This window comes from Hyla sarda, chromosome 5 (genome assembly GCF_029499605.1).
Source record: "Hyla sarda isolate aHylSar1 chromosome 5, aHylSar1.hap1, whole genome shotgun sequence".
NCBI classification, from domain to species: Eukaryota; Metazoa; Chordata; class Amphibia; order Anura; family Hylidae; genus Hyla; species Hyla sarda.
The window spans coordinates 92,026,163-92,049,264 of record NC_079193.1 but is presented as its reverse complement, the minus strand read 5'-3'; the positions used below and the strand labels follow the sequence as shown (position 1 = coordinate 92,049,264).

Here is a 23,102-nt window from a genome sequence, read left to right as displayed (position 1 = left end):
AGAACATTCGAATTTTGTGAAATAAAACTATCCACCAGGCTTGTACTGACACCTGCACCCCTCTCTTGCTATACCTGGTGATAATATAATTCTTCTATGCAACTTTCCAAATTTATGGCCCCACAGGGACTCCATGCTCCGTCTGGGGGCATAGGTCTGTAGAATGTGGACCTGCAATACTTTGTATGCATAGTGTGTGCATGAGACCTAAAGTAGATGTATCAAGTATATACATGTATGCACACTGGTTTCCCCCTTTCTACTGCAGCCCCTTAAAGGGGTACCCCGGTGGAAAAAAATGTTTTCAAATTAACTGTTGTCAGAAAGTTAAACAGATTTGTAAATGACTGCTATTTAAGAATCTTAGTCCTTCCAGTACTTATCAGCTGCTGTATGCAACAGAGAAAGTTGTGAAGTTCTTTTCAGCCTGACTACAGTGCTCTCTACTGACACCTTTGTCCATGTCATGAACTGTCCAGAGTAGAACTAAATCCCCGTACAACACCTCTCCTACTCAGGACAGTTACATAGTTACATAGTTAGTACGATCGAAAAAAGACATATGTCCATCAAGTTCAACCAGGGAATTGAAGGGTAGGGGTGTGGCGCAATATTGGGGAAGGGATGGGATTTTATATTTCTTCATAAGCATTAATGTTATTTTGTTCCAGGAATGTATCTAATCCTGTTTTAAAGCTGTTAATTTTTCCTGCTGTGACCAGTTCCTGAGGTAGACTGTTCCATAAGTTCACAGTTTCCATGGTAAAGAAGGCGTGTCGCCCCTTGAGACTAAACTTTTTCTTCTCCAGACGGAGGGAGTGCCCCCTCGTCCTTTGGGGGGGTTTAACCTGGAACAGTTTTTCTCCATATTTTTTGTATGGGCCATTAATATACTTATATACGTTTATCATATCCCCCCTTAAGCGTCTCTTCTCAAGACTAAACAAATGTAACTCCTTTAATCGCTCCTCATAGCTAAGATGTTCCATGCCCCATATTAGTTTAGTCGCGCGTCTCTGCACCCTTTCCAGCTCCACAGTGTCCCTTTTATGAACAGGTGACCAAAACTGAACAGCATATTCCAGGTGAGGCCGTACCAATGCTTTATAAAGGGGGAGTATTATGTCCCTGTCCCTTGAGTCCATGCCTCTTTTGATACATGACAATATCCTGCCAGCCTTGGAAGCAGCAGTCTGACATTGCATGCTATTCTGTAGTCTGTGATCTACAAGTACACCCAGATCCTTCTCTACCAGTGACTCTGACAGTTTAATCCCCCCTAAGACATACGACGCATGCAGGTTATTAGTACCCAGATGCATAACTTTACATTTATCCACATTGAACCTCATTTGCCAAGTGGATGCCCAGACACTTAGTCTATCCAAGTCATCTTGTAACCTATACACATCCTCTATAGACTGTACCGTGCTACAAAGCTTGGTGTCATCTGCAAAGATAGAAACAGAGCTGTTAATGCCATCCTCTATATCATTGATAAATAAATTAAACAACAGCGGGCCCAGTACTGAACCTTGGGGTACACCACTAATAACCGGGGACCAATCAGAGTATGAATCATTGACCACCACTCTCTGGGTACGATCCATGAGCAAGTGTTCAATCCAGTTACAAACTAAAATTTCCAAACCCAAAGACCTTAACTTACCTGTCAGACGTCTATGAGGGACAGTATCAAACGCTTTAGCAAATCCAAAAACACTATATCCACAGCCATTCCTCTGTCAAGGCTTCTACTCACCTCTTCATAAAAGCAAATTAGATTGGTTTGACAACTTCTATCCTTAGTAAACCCATGCTGGTTATCACTTATAATACAATTATCCCCTATGTATTCCTGTATGTAATCCCTTATAAGTCCTTCAAACAATTTACCCACAATGCACGTTAAACTTACCGGTCTATAGTTTCCTGGGGAAGACCTAGAGCCCTTTTTGAAGATTGGCACCACATTCGCCTTGCGCCAGTCCCTTGGCACAATACCAGACACCAGTGAATCTCTAAATATCATGAACAGGGGTACAGATATTACTGAACTTACCTCTCTAAGAACTCTTGGGTGCAATCCATCTGGCCCTGGAGATTTGCTTACATTTATATTACTTAACTTACCTTGTACCATCTCTGCATTAAGCCAGTTCAGTACATTACATGATGTGTTACCAGCACTGACCTGTCCAATGTCAGCTCCTTCTTCCCTAGTATATACAGAACTAAAGAACCCATTCAGTAGTTCTGCTTTCTCTTTATCGCCAGTGACAACCTCCCCATTTATCATTATTAAGGGGTCCTACATGCTCTGTCCTTGGTTTTTTTGCATTTATATATCTAAAAAAATATTTAGAATTAGTTTTGCTTTCTTTGGCCACCTGTCTCTCATTTAGAATTTTTGCTGTTTTTATACTCGCATTCGGTCAAAACCGGGAACAGAAACGGAAGTGACCTCACAGTAAATTTACATAAAGTGACTTCACTACCTCAGGAAAAAATATATAACAAAATATATAATAAAAAATATAATAAAAAAAATATATAATGATGACAAAAATAATTAATATTAATGCTAAAACAATAAATACCACTCCGAACTTATTATTGGGTTGTTTTTTTCTATAATTTCATTCAAACCTCTCGGCCATAACGTATTAAGTGAATAAATCCAGAATGATTCCCTATTAATCAGCTTCTGAAAGCGGTCAGTGTGTTCCAAGGGGATACTTTTCAAGAGACAAAGTTTCAGGCACCTATGGTCACTGTTGTGTAAAGCCATAGTGTGTCTTGACACACTGTGGAGGGCAAAATTATTTTTAATATAATGCTATTAATGTCGAATATCGCCAGATAAGGGGCTGTGCGATGGGCACACGCTTTGCACCAAGTTATGCAAACCTTTACATGGGTTTGTTTGAGCGTGTCCATCGCACAATCCCCCTGGTATTTTAATGGGAATATTTTATATTTTAGGAGATTTATAGATGGTCTGTTCTTTTTATGGAAGGGGACACGTGAAGAAGTTTTTAATTTTGTGGAATTTCTAAACAAGAATGACTGGGGGCTTCATTTTACCATGGATTTTTCTACTGATTTTATAGTTTTTTTTGATCTGGACATTTTTAAAAATACAGATTAAAAAATATGCACGAAAACGCACTTTACTCTAAGTGGTTAACAAACATTCCTTATGGGCAGTATCGAAGAATTCGAAAAAATTTTACCTTCCAGGATGATTTTTAAAGAACAATCGAAAGTTTTATATAGACGTTTCAGGGGAAAAAATTACCCCCCAAAAATGTTACATAACGCCTACAAAAAAGTAGAGATACTACAACAGACAGATTTAATAAAATATACAAACAAAAGAAAACAGAAAGAAAATAATATATCGAAACTAAATTTTATTACCACTTTTAATAATGGCACAAATAAAATGAGTATACTAAATAAACATTGGCCAATAGTTATGATGGTCCCTATTTTAAAAACAATTGTTCCCAAACGTCCCCTTTTAACTTTCAGACCGGCTAAAACTTTAAAAAACCATCTAGCCCCCAGCAAATTAAAAAATAATACTAATAAACAGGGTTCTAGTAAACCTACCACTATCGGCACTTTTCGTTGCGGTAAAAAACGTTGCATGTGCTGTGAATGGATTCCATCCCCACCATGCGTTTCCATAACGTCCTTTTCCACGGGCGAAACCGTCACTCTGAAAGAAAAATTGGATTGCTCTGATTCTTTTGTTATTTATCTTCTCACATGTGAATGTGGGCTACAGTATGGGGGCCGTACGGTACAAACTGTACGTGCCTGCATAAATAAACATAGGCATAATATTAAAAATAATTTTGCCCTCCACAGTGTGTCAAGACACACTATGGCTCTACACAACAGTTACCATAGGTGCCTAAAACTTTGTCTCTTGGAAAGTATCCCCTTGGAACACACTGACTGCTTTCAGAAGCTGATTAATAGGGAATCATTCTGGATTTATTCACTTAATACGTTATGGCCGAGAGGTTTGAATGAAATGATAGAAAAAACACCCAATAATAAGTTCGGAGTGGTATTTATTGTTTTAGCATTAATATTAATTATTTTTGTCATCATTATATATTTTTTTCTGAGGTAGTGATGGTGCTTTATGTAAATTTACTGTGAGGTCACTTCCGTTTCTGTTCCTGGTTTTGACCGAATGAGAGTATAAATACCTTGCTTTTACTTATGTTTAACATGTCTGAAGAAAAGGACGGAACGTCCTTCAAATGCGTCACATGTGTCTAATAAAAGAGTTTTAAACCTACCTTGGTCTGTGGACAGCGCTGAGAAACATCCCGATATCTTGCTCACACCGGTCCGGTGTGAACATCGCTTCTCTGTATTTCCCACGCTGACGCCTGGGCGGGATAATCTGCAGTCCACATTGGATCCACATCCAGTCCTCCGTAAGGAGATCACGCTTGTGAGTGTTGTGCCTTTCGGTTATCAACACCACTCCATCCGGTGAGTCCTTTCCTACATTTTGGGCTCTTTGTGAAAATTTGCTGATCCCACACATTGAAGCGCTTTGTTCTTTCTTTTCCTTCAAAAAAATAAAGGGAACACTTAAACAACACAATGTAACTCCAAGTCAATCACACTTCTGTGAAATCACACTGTCCACTCAGGAAGCAACACTAATTGACAATCAATTTCACATGCTGTAGTGCAAATGGAACAGACAACTGGTGGAAATTATAGGCAATTAGCAAGACACCCCAAATAAAGGAGTGGTTCTGCAGGTGGTGACCACAGACCACTTCTAAGTTCCTATGCTTCCTGGCTGATGTTTTGGTCACTTTTGAATGCTGGCGGTGCTTTCACTCTAGTGGTAGCATGAGACGGAGTCTACAACCCACACAAGTGACTCAGGTAGTGCAGCTCATCCAGGATGGGACATCAATGCTAACTGTGGCAAGAAGGTTTGCTGTGTCTGTCAGCGTAGTGTCCAGAACATCAAGAAACTACCAGGAGACAGGCCAGTACATCAGGAGATGTGGAGGAGGCCATAGGAGGCCAACAACCCAGCAGCAGGACCGCTACCTCCACTTTGTGCAAGGAGGAGCAGGAGGAGCACTGCCAGAGCCCTGCAAAATTACCTCTAGCAGGCCACATATGTGTCTAATCAAACAGTCAGAAACCGACTCCATGAGGGTGGTATGAGGGCCCGACATCCACAGGTGGGGGTTGTGCTTACAGCCCAACACCGTGCAGGACGTTTGGCATTTGCCAGAGAACACCAAGATTGGCAAATTTGTCACTAATGCCCTGTGCTCTTCACAGATTAAAGTAGGTTCACACTGAGCACATGTGACAGACATGACAGAGTCTGGAGGCACCGTGGAGAACATTCTGCTGCCTGCAACATCCTCCAGCATGACCGGTTTGGCGGTGGGTCAGTAATGGTGTGGAGTGGCATTTCTTTGAGGGGCTGCACAGCCCTCCATGTGCTTGCCAGAGGTAGCCTGACTGCCAATAGGTCCCGAGATGAGATCCTCAGACCCATTGTGATACCATATGCTGGTGCGGTTGGCCCTGGGTTCCTCCTAATGCAAGACACTGCTAGACCTCATGTGGCTGGAGTGTGTTAGCAAGAGGAAGGCATTGATGCTGTGGACTGGCCCACCCGTTCCCTAGACCTGAATCTGAGCACATCTGGGACATCATGTCTCGCTCCATCTACCAACACCACATTGCATCACAGACTGTCCAGGAGTTGGCAGATTCTTTAGTCCCGGTCTGGGAGGACATCCCTCAGGAGACCATCCACCACCTCATCCCCAGGAGCATGCCCAGGCATTGTAGAGAGGTCATACGGGCACGTGGAGGACACGTTTGTTATGAACCATTATAATATCTGCAGCAACCGCCCACAATACAAAACCGCATTCTAGCACACAGTATGAAGCCCACCATAAAGGCAATGTAACAAACCATTTCCACGTCAGATGCGGTTTCCCCCAAAATAATAAACATTTTAATTCCAAGTCAATGGACTTGGAATTGGAGGAGTACATTTTTACGGCAAATTCCATGCAAAATTTATATTGATTGTGGGCCAAGCGTATACACAGATTGAATTCATCAAGGAAAAAGCTCACTGAATTTCCATAGTATGCATAAACCCTAACCTTCCCAGTCTCTTAGGGATAAGTGATGTCATATGCTTCTAGTAGCCGCTTGTCTTAAAGGGGTACTCCGGTGAAAACCTTTTTTCTTTTAAATCAACTGGTGGCAGAAAGTTAAACATATTTGTAAATTACTTCTATTAAAAAATCTTAATCCTTCCAGTACTTATTAGCTGCTGAATGCTGCAGAGGAAATTCCTTTCTTTTTGGAACACTGATGACATCACGAGCACAGTGCTCTCTGCTGACATCTCTGTCCATTTTAGCAACCATGCATAGCAGCTGTATGCTAAGGGCAGCATGGTGGCTCAGTGGTTAGCACTGCTGCCTTGCAGTGCTGGGGCCATGGGTTCAAATCCCACTAAGGATAACAATAAATAAAGCATTATTATTATAATAATGTCATCAGAGAGCATTCCAAAAAGAAAAGAATTTCCTCTGTAGTATTCAAACAACAACAGAAAACGTGGTCTCAAAAGGCTGGAGGTGCTCAACCCCAAATGCAGTTGTGCATTTATACTGGGGGAGCAGATCCTGCCCTTGTAGTCCGTTGCTAGGGGCGATCCCCAGCATAAAAATGCATACAATGGAGGATGCCTGCAGTGGACTACAAGTGCCACAATAGAATCCTACACCAGGTAAACGGTGTGGATGTGTAACGATTAGAATAATACAATACAGAAATTTAGGTGCACTACTGTGGTAGATGTATACAGTGACATTGGCTAATCCCTCAACACTGATGTTAAAATTGAGACATTCGCCAGTGTATCCTTATATTAAAGGAGTAGTCCAGTGGTGATTCAGTGGTGAGCAACTTATCCCCTATCCTAAGTTGCGATCTCCTGTACGGAGCCCCGACAGCCCGCTGGAAGGGGGCGTGTCGACCTCCGCACGAGGCGGCGGCCGACACGCCCCCTCAATACAACTCTATGGCAGAGCCGAAGCGCTGCCTTCGGCAATCTCCGGCTCTGCCATAGAGATGTATTGAGGGGGCGTGTCGGCCGCCGCCTCGTGCGGGGGTCGACACCCGCTATCTCAGCGGAGAGCCGGGGCCCCGTACAGAGAGATCGCAGGGGGCCCCAGCGGTCGGACCCCCCGCGATCTCAAACTTATCCCCTATCCTTAGGATAGGGGATAAGTTTTTCACCACTGGACTACCCCTTTAAGGACACACCAGAGCCCGCACACCAACGCCAAGGTTTCTCAGATGGCACGGGACCTAACGCTAACCTATCTGTGCGTGAAAAGCAAAAACCAGGGGCCAGTGGGCAATTACAGCAGCACTAGGCCGACATGCAGCCTGCTCCACTAGTATTCAGTAGCTAATAAGTACAGGAAGGATTAATATTTTTTAACAGAAGTAATTTACAATTATGTTTAACTTTCGTCCACCAGTTAATTTAAAAGAAAAAAGGTTTTCAACCGGAGTACCCCTTTAATGAAATAAACATGCTGGAATGATAATGGCCTTCTTTAGATACAGTTGTCTTGTACAGTAGAGTGGTTATCTGAGACATATGTGATACTTACATCACTGAGACGGGTTCAGTCCCCTGATACTGTCAGTTACTCATGAATAAATATAAATACTTGGTTACAATGTGTCTTTGTCTGTTGCCTGTGTCTCCTAATCTGGTGTTTACTGGTCAAGTGCCTCAGACCTGGGTATTCCAGTTTAATTCCAAAATCATTGGTTTCCAGTGATCCAGGACAGACAGTGGCTGGATTTATCAATCTGTCTCTCACAAAAACGGTCTTGTTCGGCCAATAACAACCAATCACAGTTCAGCTTTCATATCTTACCAAGCTCTAGAAAATGAGACCAGAGTTGTGATTGGTTGTTATGGGAAATTACTTTTTTGACAGATGGGGAAATGTAGTTCATTATATTTTATAATAGGTTATTCCCCAAGCCAGTCCCCATACTGTAGTATCTTTTGGTCATTTAGGTTCTCTATATGTTGTAACTGTATGTCTGTTAATCCTTCTAGTTTATTGCCCTTTCTATTGCTTCTGACATTATATTTTATCAGTAATTCTCACACTGATTTATTGGTACCATTGTGTAGCCACATATATGAGCTGATACTATTTAGTCGTAAATTACAGAAGCATTATAGCAGACATGTACAGTGGGGATCAAAAGTTTGGCACCCCAGGTAAAAATTTGTATTAATGTGCATAAAGAAGCCAAGGAAAGATGGAAAAATCTCCAAAAGGCATCAAATTACAGATTAAACATTCTTATAATATGTCAACAAAAGTTAGATTTTATTTCCATCATTTACACTTTCAAAATAAAAGAAAACAAAAAAATGGTGTCTGCAAAAGTTTGGGCACCCTGGAGAATTTATAGCATGCACGGCCCCCTTTGCAAAGCTAAGTCCTGCCATTGTCATGGATTATTCTCAATCATCATCTGGGAGGACCAGGTGATGTCAATCTCAAAGGTTTTAAATGCCCAGACTCATCTGACCTTGCCCCCACATCACCATGGGTTCTTCTAAGCAGTTGTCTAGAAATTTAAAACTGAAAATAGTTGACGCTCACAAAGCTGGAGAAGGCTATAAGAAGATAGCAAAACTTTTCAGATGTCAATATCCTCTGTCCGGAATGTAATTAAGAAATGGCAGTCATCAGGAACAGTGGAAGTTAAAGCAAGATCTGGAAGACCAAGAAATATATCAGACAGAACAGCTCGCAGGATTGTGAGAAAAACAATTCAAAACCCACGTTTGACTGCACAATCCCTCCAGAAAGATCTGGCAGACAGTGGAGTTGTGGTACACTATTCCACTATAAAGTGATAGTTGTACAAATGTGGTCTTCATGGAAGTCATTAGAAGAAAACCTCTTCTACGTCCTCACCAAAAAAATCAGCGTTTGAACTTTGCAAAAGAACATATAGACAAGCCTGATGCATTTTGGAAACAAGTTCTGTGGACCGATGAGGTTAAAATTTAACTTTTTGGCCGGAATGAGCAAAGGTATGTTTGGAGAAGAAGGGGAACCGAATTTAATGAAAAGAACCTCTGTACAACTGTTAAGCATGGGGGTGGATCAATCATGCTTTGGGGTTGTATTGCAGCCAGTGGCACAGGGAACATCTCACAAGTAGGAGGAAAAATGCATTCAATAAAATGCAAGCAAATTTTGGATGCTAACTTGATGCCATCTGTGAAAAAGCTGAAGTTAAAGAGAGGATGGCTTCTACAAATGGATAATGATCCTAAACACACCTCGAAATCCACGGGGGATTACATCAAGAGGTGTTAACTGAAGGTTTTGCCATGGCCTTCACAATCTCCTGACTTCAACATAATTGAAAATCTATGGATAGACCTTAAAATAGCATTGCGTGACAGACAGCCCAGAAATCTCAAAGAACTGGAAGACTTTTGTAAGGAAGAATGGGCAAAGATACCTCAAACAAGAAGTGAAAGACTCTTGGCTCGCTACACAAAATGTTTACAAGCTGTGATACTTGCCAAAGGGGGCAGTACAAGATATTAACTCCGCAGGGTGCCCAAACTTTTGCAGACGCCATTTTTTTGTTTTCTGTTATTTTGAAAGTGTAAATGATGGAAATAAAATCTAACTTTTGTTGACATATTATAAGAATGTATAATCTGTAATTTGATGCCTTTTGGAGATTTTTCCATCTTTCCTTGGCTTCTTTATGCACATTAATACAAATTTTACCTGGGGTGCCCAAACTTTTGATCCCCACTGTATATCTTTTTTTCTAAAAAAAAAAATAATAATAAAAAAAAAAATCTTATCTTATCTTTGAAACAGGACATATTCAGGATGTCATCTTAGAAGAAAAGTTGGAAAGAGAAGACAAAATCCAGGTGTCTCTAGCAATGTTGAAGCAGGTGTGTATTAATACTTTTCCTACTATTATTCAGTATGTTACAGTATTTCTGACAGCATGATAATTATTTCCTCTGATACCCCAGCAAATCATAATAAGGCCTGATGAGCAGAATATTTACTGGAGATGGGGATTAGAACCTTGCGCGGGACTGTTTTCTTAATCCCACTCCCGAGGGATCTCACGATCGCCCACTCCTGGAACATGTGTGTCCAATTCCACCCACTCCCGCAAAGATTCTGTCACAGGTTTTAGAGATAGAACCCGCTCCACCCCCGTGCCATTTCATTACCCCTTGTGCCACTTCATTACCGCACGTGCCTTTTCATTAGCGCTCGCGCCTTATTTTTACCCTCTTCCGCTATTTCATTACTACTTTTCATTACATTTCGCTCTTGCATCATTTCATTAGCCCCTGTGGCATTTCAGAGGTTTGCAGGAGTGTATGTTCTGTGACTGCCCGCACGCTCCTGCCCACAACAACCTTATTACTGCCCGCACCTGCAAGTTTTCAATTGGGTCCCGCGGGGGATTCTAATCCCTATGCAGGGCTCTACTTGGTATTACTTGGATAATAAATCCTGGTTTAACTCTAAATGAATAAAAGATTGCCACAGCCCACATTTATAGAAACCTGTGCGGGGAAAGTAAAGCAGTTGCCTATAGCAACTAATCAGATTTTTATTCTTTAATTTTTGAAAAGGCCTCTAAAAAATGAAAGAAGCCACCTGATTTGTTGCTATGGGGCAACTAGTCAAATTTTACTCTGCACAGATTTTGATAAATCTCTCTAAAACAGTGTATATCATTCTGGAGGACCCAGTTTATTTAAAGGGGTTATCCAGGAATCAAGAAACATAGATCATTTCTTTCAAACACCACTCCCTGTCTGTCTCCAAGTTGGGTGTGGTTCTGCATCTCAGTTCCATTGAAGTGAATAGAGTGAAGTTGTAATACCACAGCCAAAGTGGAGACACACGCAGGGAGACATCTTTGAAAGAAAAAAAGTCTGTCTTTCTTGCGATTCCTTGATGACCCCTTTTAACCCCTTGCCGCAAATGGACGTTTATTAACGTTCATCTGCGGCTCCCGAGGTATGAAGCACACTCAGCAGGTGAGCGTGCATCATACCCGGTGGGTCCCGGTTGCTATAGGCAACTAGGACCCACGGCTAATGCTGGACATCACCGATTGGGCTGATGTCCGGCATTAACCCTTTTGACGTGGTGATCAAACTTGATCGCCGCGTCTAAAACTAAAGTAAACATGGACGGTTTGCTCAGTGGTGCTGTTCGGGACTGCCGCGGCATCCCGAACAGCTTGCAGGATGCGACCTTGCCTCCTTGCTGTACGATCGCCGAATGACTGCTCCGTGCCTGAGATCCAGGCAGGAGCAGTCGAGCGGGTATAACACTGATGAATGCTATGCAAAAAAAAAGTGAAAAAAAGTTACCAAAGGTCATTTAACCCTTTCCCTAATAAAAGTAAGAATCACCCCTCTTTTCCCATTTAAAAAAAAACCTGTAAATAAAAATAAACATGTGGTATCGCCGTGTGCGGAAATGTTCACATTATAAAAATATATCTTTAATTAAACCACATGGTCAATGGCGTACGCGCAAAAAAAAATTCCAATGTCCAAAATAGCGTATTTTTTGTCACTTTTTTTATTATGAAAAAATTTATAAAAAGCAATCAAAAAGTCCGATTAGTACAAAAATAGTACCGATAAAAACTTCAGATCACGGCGCAAAAAATGTTATAGGGGTCAGGAGATGACATTTTTTTACGTATAAATTTTCCTGCATATAATTATAATTTTTTTCAGAAGTACGACAAAATCAAACCTATATAAGTAGGGTATCATTTTAACAGTATGGACCTACAGAATAAAGATAGGGTTTAACTTTTTACCGAAAAATGCACTGTGTGGAAATGGAAGCCCCAAAAATTGCATTTTTTTTTCTTCAATTTTGTCGCACAATGATTTTTTTTCCATTTTTGTTAAAATGACTGTCACTGGAAAGTAGAATTGGTGGCGCAAAACATAAGCCAGCAAAATTGAAAGCGTTATGATTTTTAGAAGGTGAAGAGGAAAAAATGAAAATGCAAAAACGGAAAACCTCTGCGTCCTTTAGGGGTTAATAGATCACTGAGTGCCACACTTCTCTACATGAGAAGTCTATAGATTTATGCTGTGCTGCGTTGGTAAACTACTGTAACAGTAAGTAACCTTCTGACCATGTTGCCTGTTTCCTGCCGTTGACTTTAATGTGGATTTCTATAAAGTCAAGGCTGCAGCCCCTGCTAAACCTGCTGTTGGAGTTTTCTAGTGTTGTGTAGTCTTAATCCAACAGCTATATTTCCTTGCTTTTCTCTTTGATTAAGAAAAATATATTTTCTTTGTACAATTTTACTGTAAAGAAAATACCCTTTGGGGGTCATATTCAAAACTCTTCACGTCAAACATTTCGTGTTTCGGCGCGAAAAGGTTTAAATCAGATATTCAAAGTGTTTTACACTTTGTTAGGTTTACACTAGTCACACCAGTTTTGCAAAAGTGGGAATGGCTATGTAAATTTCATGTTTACATGATATTTTCAAAGGGATGAGAGTCCATTTTACATCAAAAATTTCTAGTGTAGAAATCACAGAAATGGTTGTAGTTTTTTTGTTATTGTTTTTTTTTTCTTTAGTTTTTCTGGTAAAAGGTGTTATTTAATCAATTATTGAAAAATAAATATATATTTTTTCATTGTCACTGCATCGGAACTTACATTTAAGCGCTAGAATTTTTTTTTATTTACAGTTATCACTTGTCTGGACAGGGAATATTACTTGAGATGCTTCAGCCAAAATTTTCCGGGATGTGAAATTTGGCTGCCAAAATCGTCAATTTTGGCATAAAAAAATCCAATATGCTGGCAATTTTTGGCATGAAAAAATTTAAGTGGCATGAAAATGAACTTTCTCATATTTTCAAAGCAGCACAAGAGACCTTTGAAAATGTGAGGAGAAAAAAAAGTTTAATTAATATCAGTATAACAGAAATTACAGTAGTTTTTTAATATCTCCGCCTTTGTCTTTAATCCACTATAATGTAAGGATGTTTTCAGTCTGATGACCTTTGCATTCCTGCTGGAACAATGATCTGTAAAAGCTTGGACTCTGTGGATGCGCTCTTGATATAAGAAGATATTAATATAGTAGTTGTATTACAAAATATAATCTTGTATAAGCTGCCTTTCATCTCTGTACACAGTGCTGCTGATGTTAGGGCATCTCTTAAATGCTTGTCTTCCAAATTGTATTGCGCAGTAAAGCACACGAATACAGTGCTCATATTTTCGCAGTAGACACTAAGGGCGCCACATTTACATAATCGGCATGTGGTCAAATGCTGTCATTATTTGAGATGTCTACATTTGCTTCATTTGGCTACATCTATTTGGCTATTCGGTCACATTATATACCAAGGGAATCCAAGAGAAGCAAACAGACCGCACACTATATTAGAGAGCACACCAATAATTTATAAGTATTCCATAATTTTATTAAGTACAAAAAAGAGAAAGGCACACAAATGTGATACAAGTACAAATAGTGGACAAAGCTCTAAAATCTATTAAAAAGGCTCATTTAGAGCCACAACACAGTCCTAGCAAGGGGCCATGAACCCCCTAAACTAGTAGGCCACCGTCCCGAAATGAGGAGTTATTGCAAATGACATGTCCCATCCGTGTCACAATGAGTTAGCACCACTATATGCAAGTAGGAAAGTATGATGTAATTATGCAATATTGCAAAATAAAGTCATAAATAGCAGCTAGATATATACATCAATACATTACCCTGACCATACATGCATCCTACCAATATATACAACCTGTATGTTAACATATGGAAGCGACCGGCATGGAAAGGATCAGACAAATAGTTAAGATGGAACAGGACGGTGCCACGAAGCCGACAGGACATGTCATTTGCAATAACTCCTCATTTCGGGACGGTGGCCTACTAGTTTAGGGGGTTCATGGCCCCTTGCTAGGACTGTGTTGTGGCTCTAAATGAGCCTTTTTAATAGATTTTAGAGCTTTGTCCACTATTTGTACTTGTATCTCATTTGTGTGCCTTTCTCTTTTTTGTACTTAATAACATTATGGAATACTTATAAATTATTGGTGTGCTCTCTAATATAGTGTGCGGTCTGTTTGCTTCTCTTGGATTATAGTGTTTTTAGCACACTTGAAGAGCACCCATATGATGTATTACATAGATTGAGCCCCCCCACTACATATTTATTATATACCAAGGGTGCTCAACTATTTTTAGAGAGGGGCCGCTTTTTCAGGTCTGACATCCGGTAAAGGTCCGAGCAGAACACTAAGGCCTAGTTCACACCTAGCGGCCTCAGTGCTGAAGGAAATAGCAAACGAGCGACTGAAGTGTGGGGGATGTATGACCTGAATACTGCCACACATTGTACCCCTGAATATAATACTGGAACACACTGTACCCCTGAATATAATACTGGAACACACTGAACCCTCTGAATATAATACCGACACACACTGTAACCTCTGAATATAATACTGCCACTCACTGTACCCTCTGAATATAATACTGCCACACACTGCACCCTCTGAATATAATACTGCCACACACTGTACCCTCTGAATATAATACTGCCGAACACTGTACCCTCTGAATATAATACTGCCACACACTATACCCTCTGAATATAATACTGCCGAACACTGTATCCTCTGAATATAATACTGCTGCAACATGGGCCCTTGAATATAATACTGCCACACACTGTGCCCTCTGAATATAATACTGCAACACACTGTACCCTCTGAATATAATACTGCTGCACACTGTACCCTCTGAATATAATTCTGACACACACTTGGCCCCTGAATATAATACTCCCACATGCTGTACCCCTGAATATAATACTGCCACACACTGTAGCCTCTGAATATAATACTGCCTCACACTGTACCCTCTGAATATAATACTGCCGCACACTGGGCCCCGGAATATAATACTGCCATACACTGTACCCCTAAATATAATACTGCCGCACACTTTACCTTTTGAATATAATAATGCCACACACTGAGCCCCTGGTATATTACTGCCACACACTGGGCCCCTGGTATATTACTGCCACACACTGGGCCCCTGGTATATTACTGCCACACTCTGGGCCCCTGGTATATTACTGCCAAACTCTGGGCCCCTGATATTTTACTGCCACACACTAATCCCTGAATATAATACTTCCACACACTGGGCCCCTGCAATATTACTGCCACAAGCTATGCCCCTAAATACATTTCCGACAAACACTGTGCCCTGTACCGACTAATTGTACCTCTGTTCCCCAAAGAATTATTGATGCTACTGTGCCCCCAGAATTAATGATGCCACTGTGCTCTCAGAATTAATTATGCCACTGTCCCCCAGAATTAAAGCGCAACTGTCATGACATTTTGGTGTAATAACCTGCACACAGCCTTTGTACTGTGTTCAGGTGGTGGGAATAACAATGTTTTTACCTGAAATATAGCGGCTTTCATGACTGCAAAAAAGGCTTTTATTCAAAGCAACTGACTGTGGGATAGGTATGGCGCGAGGTACGCGATGACTCCCTGCCGCTTCCTCTCTGCACCTAGTATGGAGAACTAACCTGATTGCGCACTGCTCTGTGCAGGCGCACTGAGGAGGAAGACGGCGGCGGGAGCAAGCGCTTGCTGGATGACACACAGCAGCGTGCAAGTTAGATTAGCTGAAGGGCGCATGCGCTGGAACCTGTGTGTCAATAACACAGAGGTCCCAGGGCAGACATACGGGATAGGCGTGGGGGTGGGCGTGGCATCGCGTACCTCGCGCCACACCTATCCGACCGTCAGTGGCTTTGAATAAAAGCCTTTTTTGCAGTTATGAAAGCCGCCAAATTTCAGGTAAAAACATTGTTATACCCACCACCTGCACACAGTACAAAGGCTGTGTGCAGGTTATTGCACCAAAATGTCATGACAGTTGTGCTTTAATGATGCCACTGTGCCCCCAGAATTATTAACGCCACTGTGCCCCCAGAATTAATTATGCCACTGTGCCCCCATAATTAATGATGCCGCTGTGCCCCCAGAATTAATTATGCCGCTGTGCCCCCAGAATTAATGATGCCGCTGTGCCCCCAGAGTTCATTATGCCACGATGCCTTCAGAATTAAAGATGTCCCTGTGCCCCCACATGAACTTTGCCACTGTGACTCTCCAGCTGTTGCAAACTACAACTCCCATCATGCACAGACAGAAGGTCATGATGGGAGTTGTAGTTCTAAAATTACTGGAGAGTCACATGTGGGGGAACACAAATTTGTACCTGAGCTTTGGCTCCCAGTCCCAGGTCCCGCACTGCTCCGCTGCTCTGGCCTCTTCTAGTAAGGCCTGGCCAGAGCAGATGATGGAGGCAGCGCTAGCAGTGCTCCTGGCTGCTGCTATTCATTTGTATTGGTGTCTTAAAGACACCGATACAAGTGAATGAGGGGAGATCCGGCGGTCAGTCCGGATGACTGGCGGCTGCGGTCCGTATCTGGACCACGGTCCGCCAGTTGAATACCCCTATTATACACTATATTTTCCAGTAGCCAGTGTTACATTAGTAAAGTGTATTAGGGTTTTGAGATGGACCAGGGGTTTTGTCCATATACAAATTCATGGGTTTACAGAATTCACTTTGGTAGACAACTCAGCCCTGTAAAGAACTTACAACTCATTGAGAATATTCTGGTATTTTCAGGTAAAAGATATTTTGAAAGGATCCCTGCGATTCAACCAAAGTCTTCTTGAGGCGGAAGAGAATGAGGAGATATCCATCACTGATGACCATTACTGCTCCAGCCTGCAAATGAAAGAGGGGGAGATGCAGGAGCTGGAGCCTCATAAACCGCTACAGTCACATCAGGTAATGTAATATGCCTTTAGTAAAAGGCACCTGGCAAAAATCCAATGAAAACCAGCTGCCCATTTCCCCTACTATATCCAAGGTAGATTATTGCTATATCTAGCTGAAGTATTACATAGGGATCTGACACATCGAGAGCCACCAGTTATTAGGACCCTCTGTTGTGGATCTTAAATCTGTAGAATATGTATGTTTTATGTCATTATGCCCTTTCTCTAGGTAGTAGTAGAAACACTTTTTCTGCATTCTAACACAGTGGCACAAATTTATAAATCTGTCTGAGACAAAGACTGAAGTGTTTGGCCCATAGCAACCAATCACATCTTGACTGGTTGCTATGAGCAAATCCAATTTTTTTCTCGGATAGATTGCTAAATCTGGGCCATGTTTTAAAATAGTGTCTATGCCTAATTTTGGTACCAAGCGCTTTAGATCATGTCAGAAAGACATATGGCATTGTTCTAAGGTCATTATATGATCAAGCTACTGCTAGTATGTCCTGACATAATTGATTTAGTCAGCAGCTGGGAAGAGTAGTTGCAAACATGCTTCATGTCATTGTGAATTTCCTAAATCTGACATGAGCTCAAGATTTGACCTCTGACAAATCCATCACAACACATAACACTTATCAAGACATACAGTTTGGATACATTTGTCTGTATGTTTCTCTTATCCTGCTGAACCACATTTGAGATTGTGTTGATTCTGTGAAGCTTGTGTGTGCAGATGCTTTGGGCGAGTCCTCCATCTATCCTTGGATTACAGCCATCATTGTACAAATGGACAGCAAGCAGTAAATACTTTCATATGTTATAGCGTTATGCTGGTTAGGATTTAAAAAAGAATGTGGTTTTAGTTAGAACACCTAGTCATGCCATGTGTTCTTCAACATGATATTTCATGTGAGAGTCCATGATTTTATGCATGGTATGTATCTTGTAAGTACTGTACATATACACTGTTTCAATAGTTAATAGTTGCAGGTATATAAATGTCCAGCCTCCCGCCAGGAGCAGAGGGTTCTGATGAGCAGGCTTGTCTAGTCTGATTCTGGATTACAGACTGTGTATTATAGTGGATTTACAATTCTGCTGCGTTCCGAGATGAAATCTCCCAGCATTCCCTGCTGGCTGGCTAGATGTCTGCATGGGAAATACTTAAAACTATTTGACCTATTGTATTTTAGGAGTCCAGCTAAGTACAAACTTGTAGACTTTGTTGACTATTTCAAGAGACAACCAGAAGAATTAGTCTATGGGGAGATTTATCAAAACCTGTCTAGAGAAAAAGCTGCCCATAGCAACCAATCAGATCCCTTCTTTCATTTCTGAAAAGGCCTCTGAAAAATAAAAGAAGCCATCTGATTGGTTGCTATGAGCAGCTCAGCAACTTCCCTATAAGTGTACGACCATCCTAGGGCACCATGGGGGGGGGGGGGGGTAGTACAGTTGCTCCTAAAATTCTTTGTACAGCCTATTGGAGACAGAGTACATTCTGTGTCCATTCTTGTCCTTCTGACTTGAGCACTAAGAAAGCACTACTTATCATGGTGGTAACTTTCTAGGAGTGTAAAATGAGAACATAAACATGGTAAAAATACCATTTTAAGAAAACACTTTAGACCTTCTGCGGTGTTAGTGGCTTCTCTTAAATACAATCAAATAAAACAAGGCACATGTTATGATTTGTGTAGGTAAAGTTGATTTTTATTTACATAAATAATTTAAGTAAATATTCCATAAAATATATGCTATGTTTCCATCCATTTATAGGACCTTCATAAGAGATTGCAGAGCAAGCACAGACTCCTCTGGAGTAATGTGATCTATATACACGAGTGGCACGTGGCCTCTTTTGATTCACAGCACTGTGGAGGTGTTTAGGGTCAGTCTTGTTTGGACATCAGCTGTCCTGTAGTTGAAAATACTGGCAGACAGTATATACTCTTTATTTTATTTGGTGCTGTTGTGAATTGGAAAAAGTACTTTGTTGTCCCAAAATCAGATCCATTCTTGTCCAAGTCCAGAAATGAACAGCAATACCAGACACTGCCATGTACAAGAGTGGTGCTTTTCCTGGATAAATTATTTTTTACATAACAACTGTCTTCTCTATTTGTATGTCCGTATTTAAAAACAGGCAACAAATTTACCAAAACTGTCCAGCTTGTGAACATAACCAATATAAATGGCTTATCCCTCTTAGGATGAAGATGACTTGTCTGTAAACACAGAGTCTCGGCACTCGGATGACTATATTTTGATACCTAAGGAAGATGACAGAAGTGATTTCGACCCTGACTTAGAGTCAAAAGGTACATTGTCGAAACCTAAAGGTACAGAAGAAAAAGAACCTTCTTCCCATGCACTGACCTTCTCTGACCCCCTCATGGGCGGAACAACACCTTCAAGTATCCTCAGCTCTAGCCCAGATGATGACAGCAGCAACAACAGCAAAGATTCTGACTTCACCATTGTTAGCCCATTAGATATTTAACTGTTAAATCTGTTTTTTCTTTCTTATGTTTTTATACTTTGTAGAATGAGAAACACCCTTCATGTACTCTGAAATGTATAGGGAGTAGTTTTGTTACATAAGAACCACAGGATGTGCCAGATCCTGTCATTTATGCAAGCTGCTAATCAGAGCACAAATAGACATTACTGAGAATATAGCCATTGTCATTATTGCCTTACATGTATATTGACCACTATATGATATGTCTACTGGATTCAGAATGCAGTTCATAGCTTTACTTAACGCTAGGACAATGTTAGGCTCACTGGTTTTGATTCCAATGAATGGCTGTGCTTGCAAGAACTAATAGATTTACCGAAGCTGGAGAATCACTGGTTGCTTAACCAAGCTTGAAAAAGCTATGTTTACTAAGAGTATGATACTTAAAAAATGTATGTCAGTAATGCCAACAGATGTATGTGTTTAACCAATAAAGTAAATGAAGTCTATTGTATGTATGCTTTAAAACAAAATCTCACTGAAGCTTTTTACTGTAAATACTGTCTGGTAAATCCAAGAATTGGGGTTAAGGACAATGGAGGTGACTTATTGGTACCAGGAGCATATGATGTCAAATGTTTCCTATCACGAGGAAATACTGTACATACATGTATACTGTCTTAGTGATTAAAGCATAAACAAGTTCCATTATTGCATTTCACTTTATCCAAACTACAGAAAAATATGGTTTTATTGTGTGCACACTAGCCATCCCATTTCTGTTGGATTATTTGGGGTCAATTACATATTTTTTTTTATAGAATATAGAAAAATAAAAAAGTGCTTGCGGTGATGGAACTTGTCATAGCAGAACAATCTAGAATAGCCCACTGTAAAAACTGCCCCGGTATAGGGAGGCAAATGATTCAAAACAGTGAACGTGGGGCAACAACAGCAATGTCAAGAAGTGTGATACAATGGCAATTTTGTAGGAGAAAGTATTGCTTCATTCCTGTTAAAGCTGGTCTGTACTGTACTACATTATAAGGCTAAGTTCACACATTGTAAAGTGAAAACCAAAATTGTATTCTAATAATGTGTTCCGTTAAATCAAAAAATCGTATGTCAGGGCTCTTTTTTTATACAATGTGTGCACTGAAGGATGCTATTTTATAGATTTTTTTATTAGACTATACATTATTAGACAGTTTAAAAAAATCACCGCTTTGAATATCTATTTTAATGCAGTATTTTTGTTTTTTATTTAACAATATGTGAACTTAGCCTAATAATCTAGAATAGCCATCAGTCATTGTCAATTTTTGGGTTCAGTGTTAGATTTTGTATGTGAGTCCGAGGCTAGTGAAATACATTCCTAATGGTGGATCCCAACAATTTCATCTGGATCTACCAAGCAACGTGTGTAGTCAGAGGTACAAGAATGTCTTCTGTATCAGAGGTGTCTGGCAGCTAAACTCGCAGATCATCAGTTTTCTCAAAGTATACCGGTATGGTAGGTTGTAAAGGCTTCCTTTACATATATCAGTTGTCCAGTGGCGTTTTCCTCTGGTGTGCACCAAAAGGAAACTGATAGCAGAACTGATCCCATTCATTTGAATTGGACAGCTCACAATCATCCGGCATCTCAGTTTGGATGCCGAATGATTGGACTTGCCGGACTGGCACCGACAGGACAAGGCCACCTGCTGCACTCCCCCATCTGGCGACTGCAAACAATAGACGCCAGATGCTACACAACTGATGCACTTCTGGCATCAGTTGTGGCAGGTTTCGCCGGAGCCATTGGGTATATGTAACTCTAGCCTTAGCAAAATAACCTTAATGTAACAATTAACATTTATTTAAAAAAATATATAAAATAACCGGGCTTTGTTAAAAGAGTATGTGGCTTTGATGAAATGGACATGGCCAAATTATGTATATAATGAATAGCCAGTTATATACCATTAACCATATGGTCCACAGGGCAGCTGCACATACATTATGTCTTGCCCTGGAAGACACCAAATCTTTACATCTGCTTTTTGCTGTAAATAATTTTTCTCAGCCTTAAATGAGTTGGCCAGGATTAGTAAAATAAAATAATTAGTAAAATAACACTTGTCCACAGAATTTGTCTGGTCTTGTAGCTCAGCCCTATTAAAATAGTATTCTAGTGTCCCCCAAAAAATCATATAATGCTGCGGCTATAGATAATTAAGAGACACTTACCTACTTCGGTCCCCCCGCAGCAGCTCCCATTGAGGTTCCTTCCGGTCCCCAGAAGTTCATCTCATCTGCTTGCTGCCTAGACGAAGATAAGGTGAGCAGGGCTAGAAAGAGCTGCAACAGGGGTCAGAAGGTAGTTAAGTATCGCTTTTTTTTTCTACAACCCCAGTATTACAAATTTTTTTGGGGGGACACCAGAATACCCGTTTAACTTGAATCTCATGAAGCCCATGAACAAGTGTGGTAGTTACCCCAAAGATATGTTCCTACAGTTGTCTCCTCTTGCTCCTACAAATGCAGTGATGCGAGTAAAACCTCCCAAGCAAGTATGTGTAAAAAGCATATGTTTAGAAAAATATTCTTGTTAATTCAGTAAAAAACCTGACCTAATTCAGAAACCTGACAACTAGCTTTGCATAGAAGAGCCTTGAGACGCTTTTGATTCCTTCTGTATCTCGGCACATGAACCACAGACCAACTGGGAGAAAACATGGTGAATTATGGGTTTTGCTCGAGGGACGTAGCTATAAATAGAATTACTAAATCCCCAGGAACTATCCTTACCACTAAAACACAAAAACTCTTTCATTTACTAATGTCCACAGATTGGGGCATTAACTTAAAGTCTTCATCAATGCTGCATGTCAAATACAGGCCAATATAGAACAGCAAGCAAGGTTTAATTTCACAGGCAGCCCACGTATCTCTTATGTGCCAGTGTGCGCCAGTGTGCTGAGCTCAGAAATTGCCTGTTAATTTGCAAACTTGCTATTTTCTCCACAGTCTGCTCTAAGCGGCTCCTCACTAATGCTGTATAGTTGGTTCTAGTGGATTGCCTGCACTTTCACTTGCGATAATGTTAAATGTATTAAGTTAAGAACATTGCAACAATGTGTAAAATTTACTTGGGAAAGCTATTGCCCGAATGGGCAGACAAAATATTCTTGACTAATATACACATGGTATTTTTCTTCCAGATTTCTTATATGTTATTACAGTTGTAGAAATATTGGACAGGTTGGGAGAATAATGGCTTTAGTATGTATACTATTAATGTGCCTGAATTATAGGGTTATTTTGATACTGATGTCTATAAATGCCTCCCAGGTTACTTATGAGGCTGGATGAATATATAGTACATCATATTTGTTCATAGAGTTATTGGCAATAAATTGTTGTTTCCCCACTGATGATGAAGCTGTGTGCTTTTGTTTGTTTTTCATGTTTATTTATTTATTTTTATTATTATTATTATTTTTTTAATTGAAAATGATGATGGTAACTGGTTTAAGGAATGACAACTTATTTATAGATTCACTATATTATCGAAACTTCAATATTTAAATTGTAGTATGAATTGTGATTTATGT

General features: G+C 40.4%; 1 protein-coding gene across 9 annotated transcripts in view; it reads left to right on the top strand.

Annotated features, from left to right (window-relative positions):
- TBC1D5 (TBC1 domain family member 5) overlaps nucleotides 1-22,268 on the top strand; it is a 645,101-nt gene extending 622,833 nt beyond the window's left edge. For all 9 annotated transcript variants that reach the window (XM_056519933.1, XM_056519937.1, XM_056519936.1 and 6 more), the window contains 3 exons: nucleotides 9,987-10,066; nucleotides 16,879-17,043; nucleotides 19,252-22,268. In XM_056519933.1, the coding sequence (XP_056375908.1) occupies nucleotides 9,987-10,066; nucleotides 16,879-17,043; nucleotides 19,252-19,542 (536 nt within the window). In that variant the 3' untranslated portion in view covers nucleotides 19,543-22,268. The remainder of the gene's footprint in view (nucleotides 1-9,986; nucleotides 10,067-16,878; nucleotides 17,044-19,251) is intronic.
- Nucleotides 22,269-23,102: the final 834 nt, after the last annotated feature.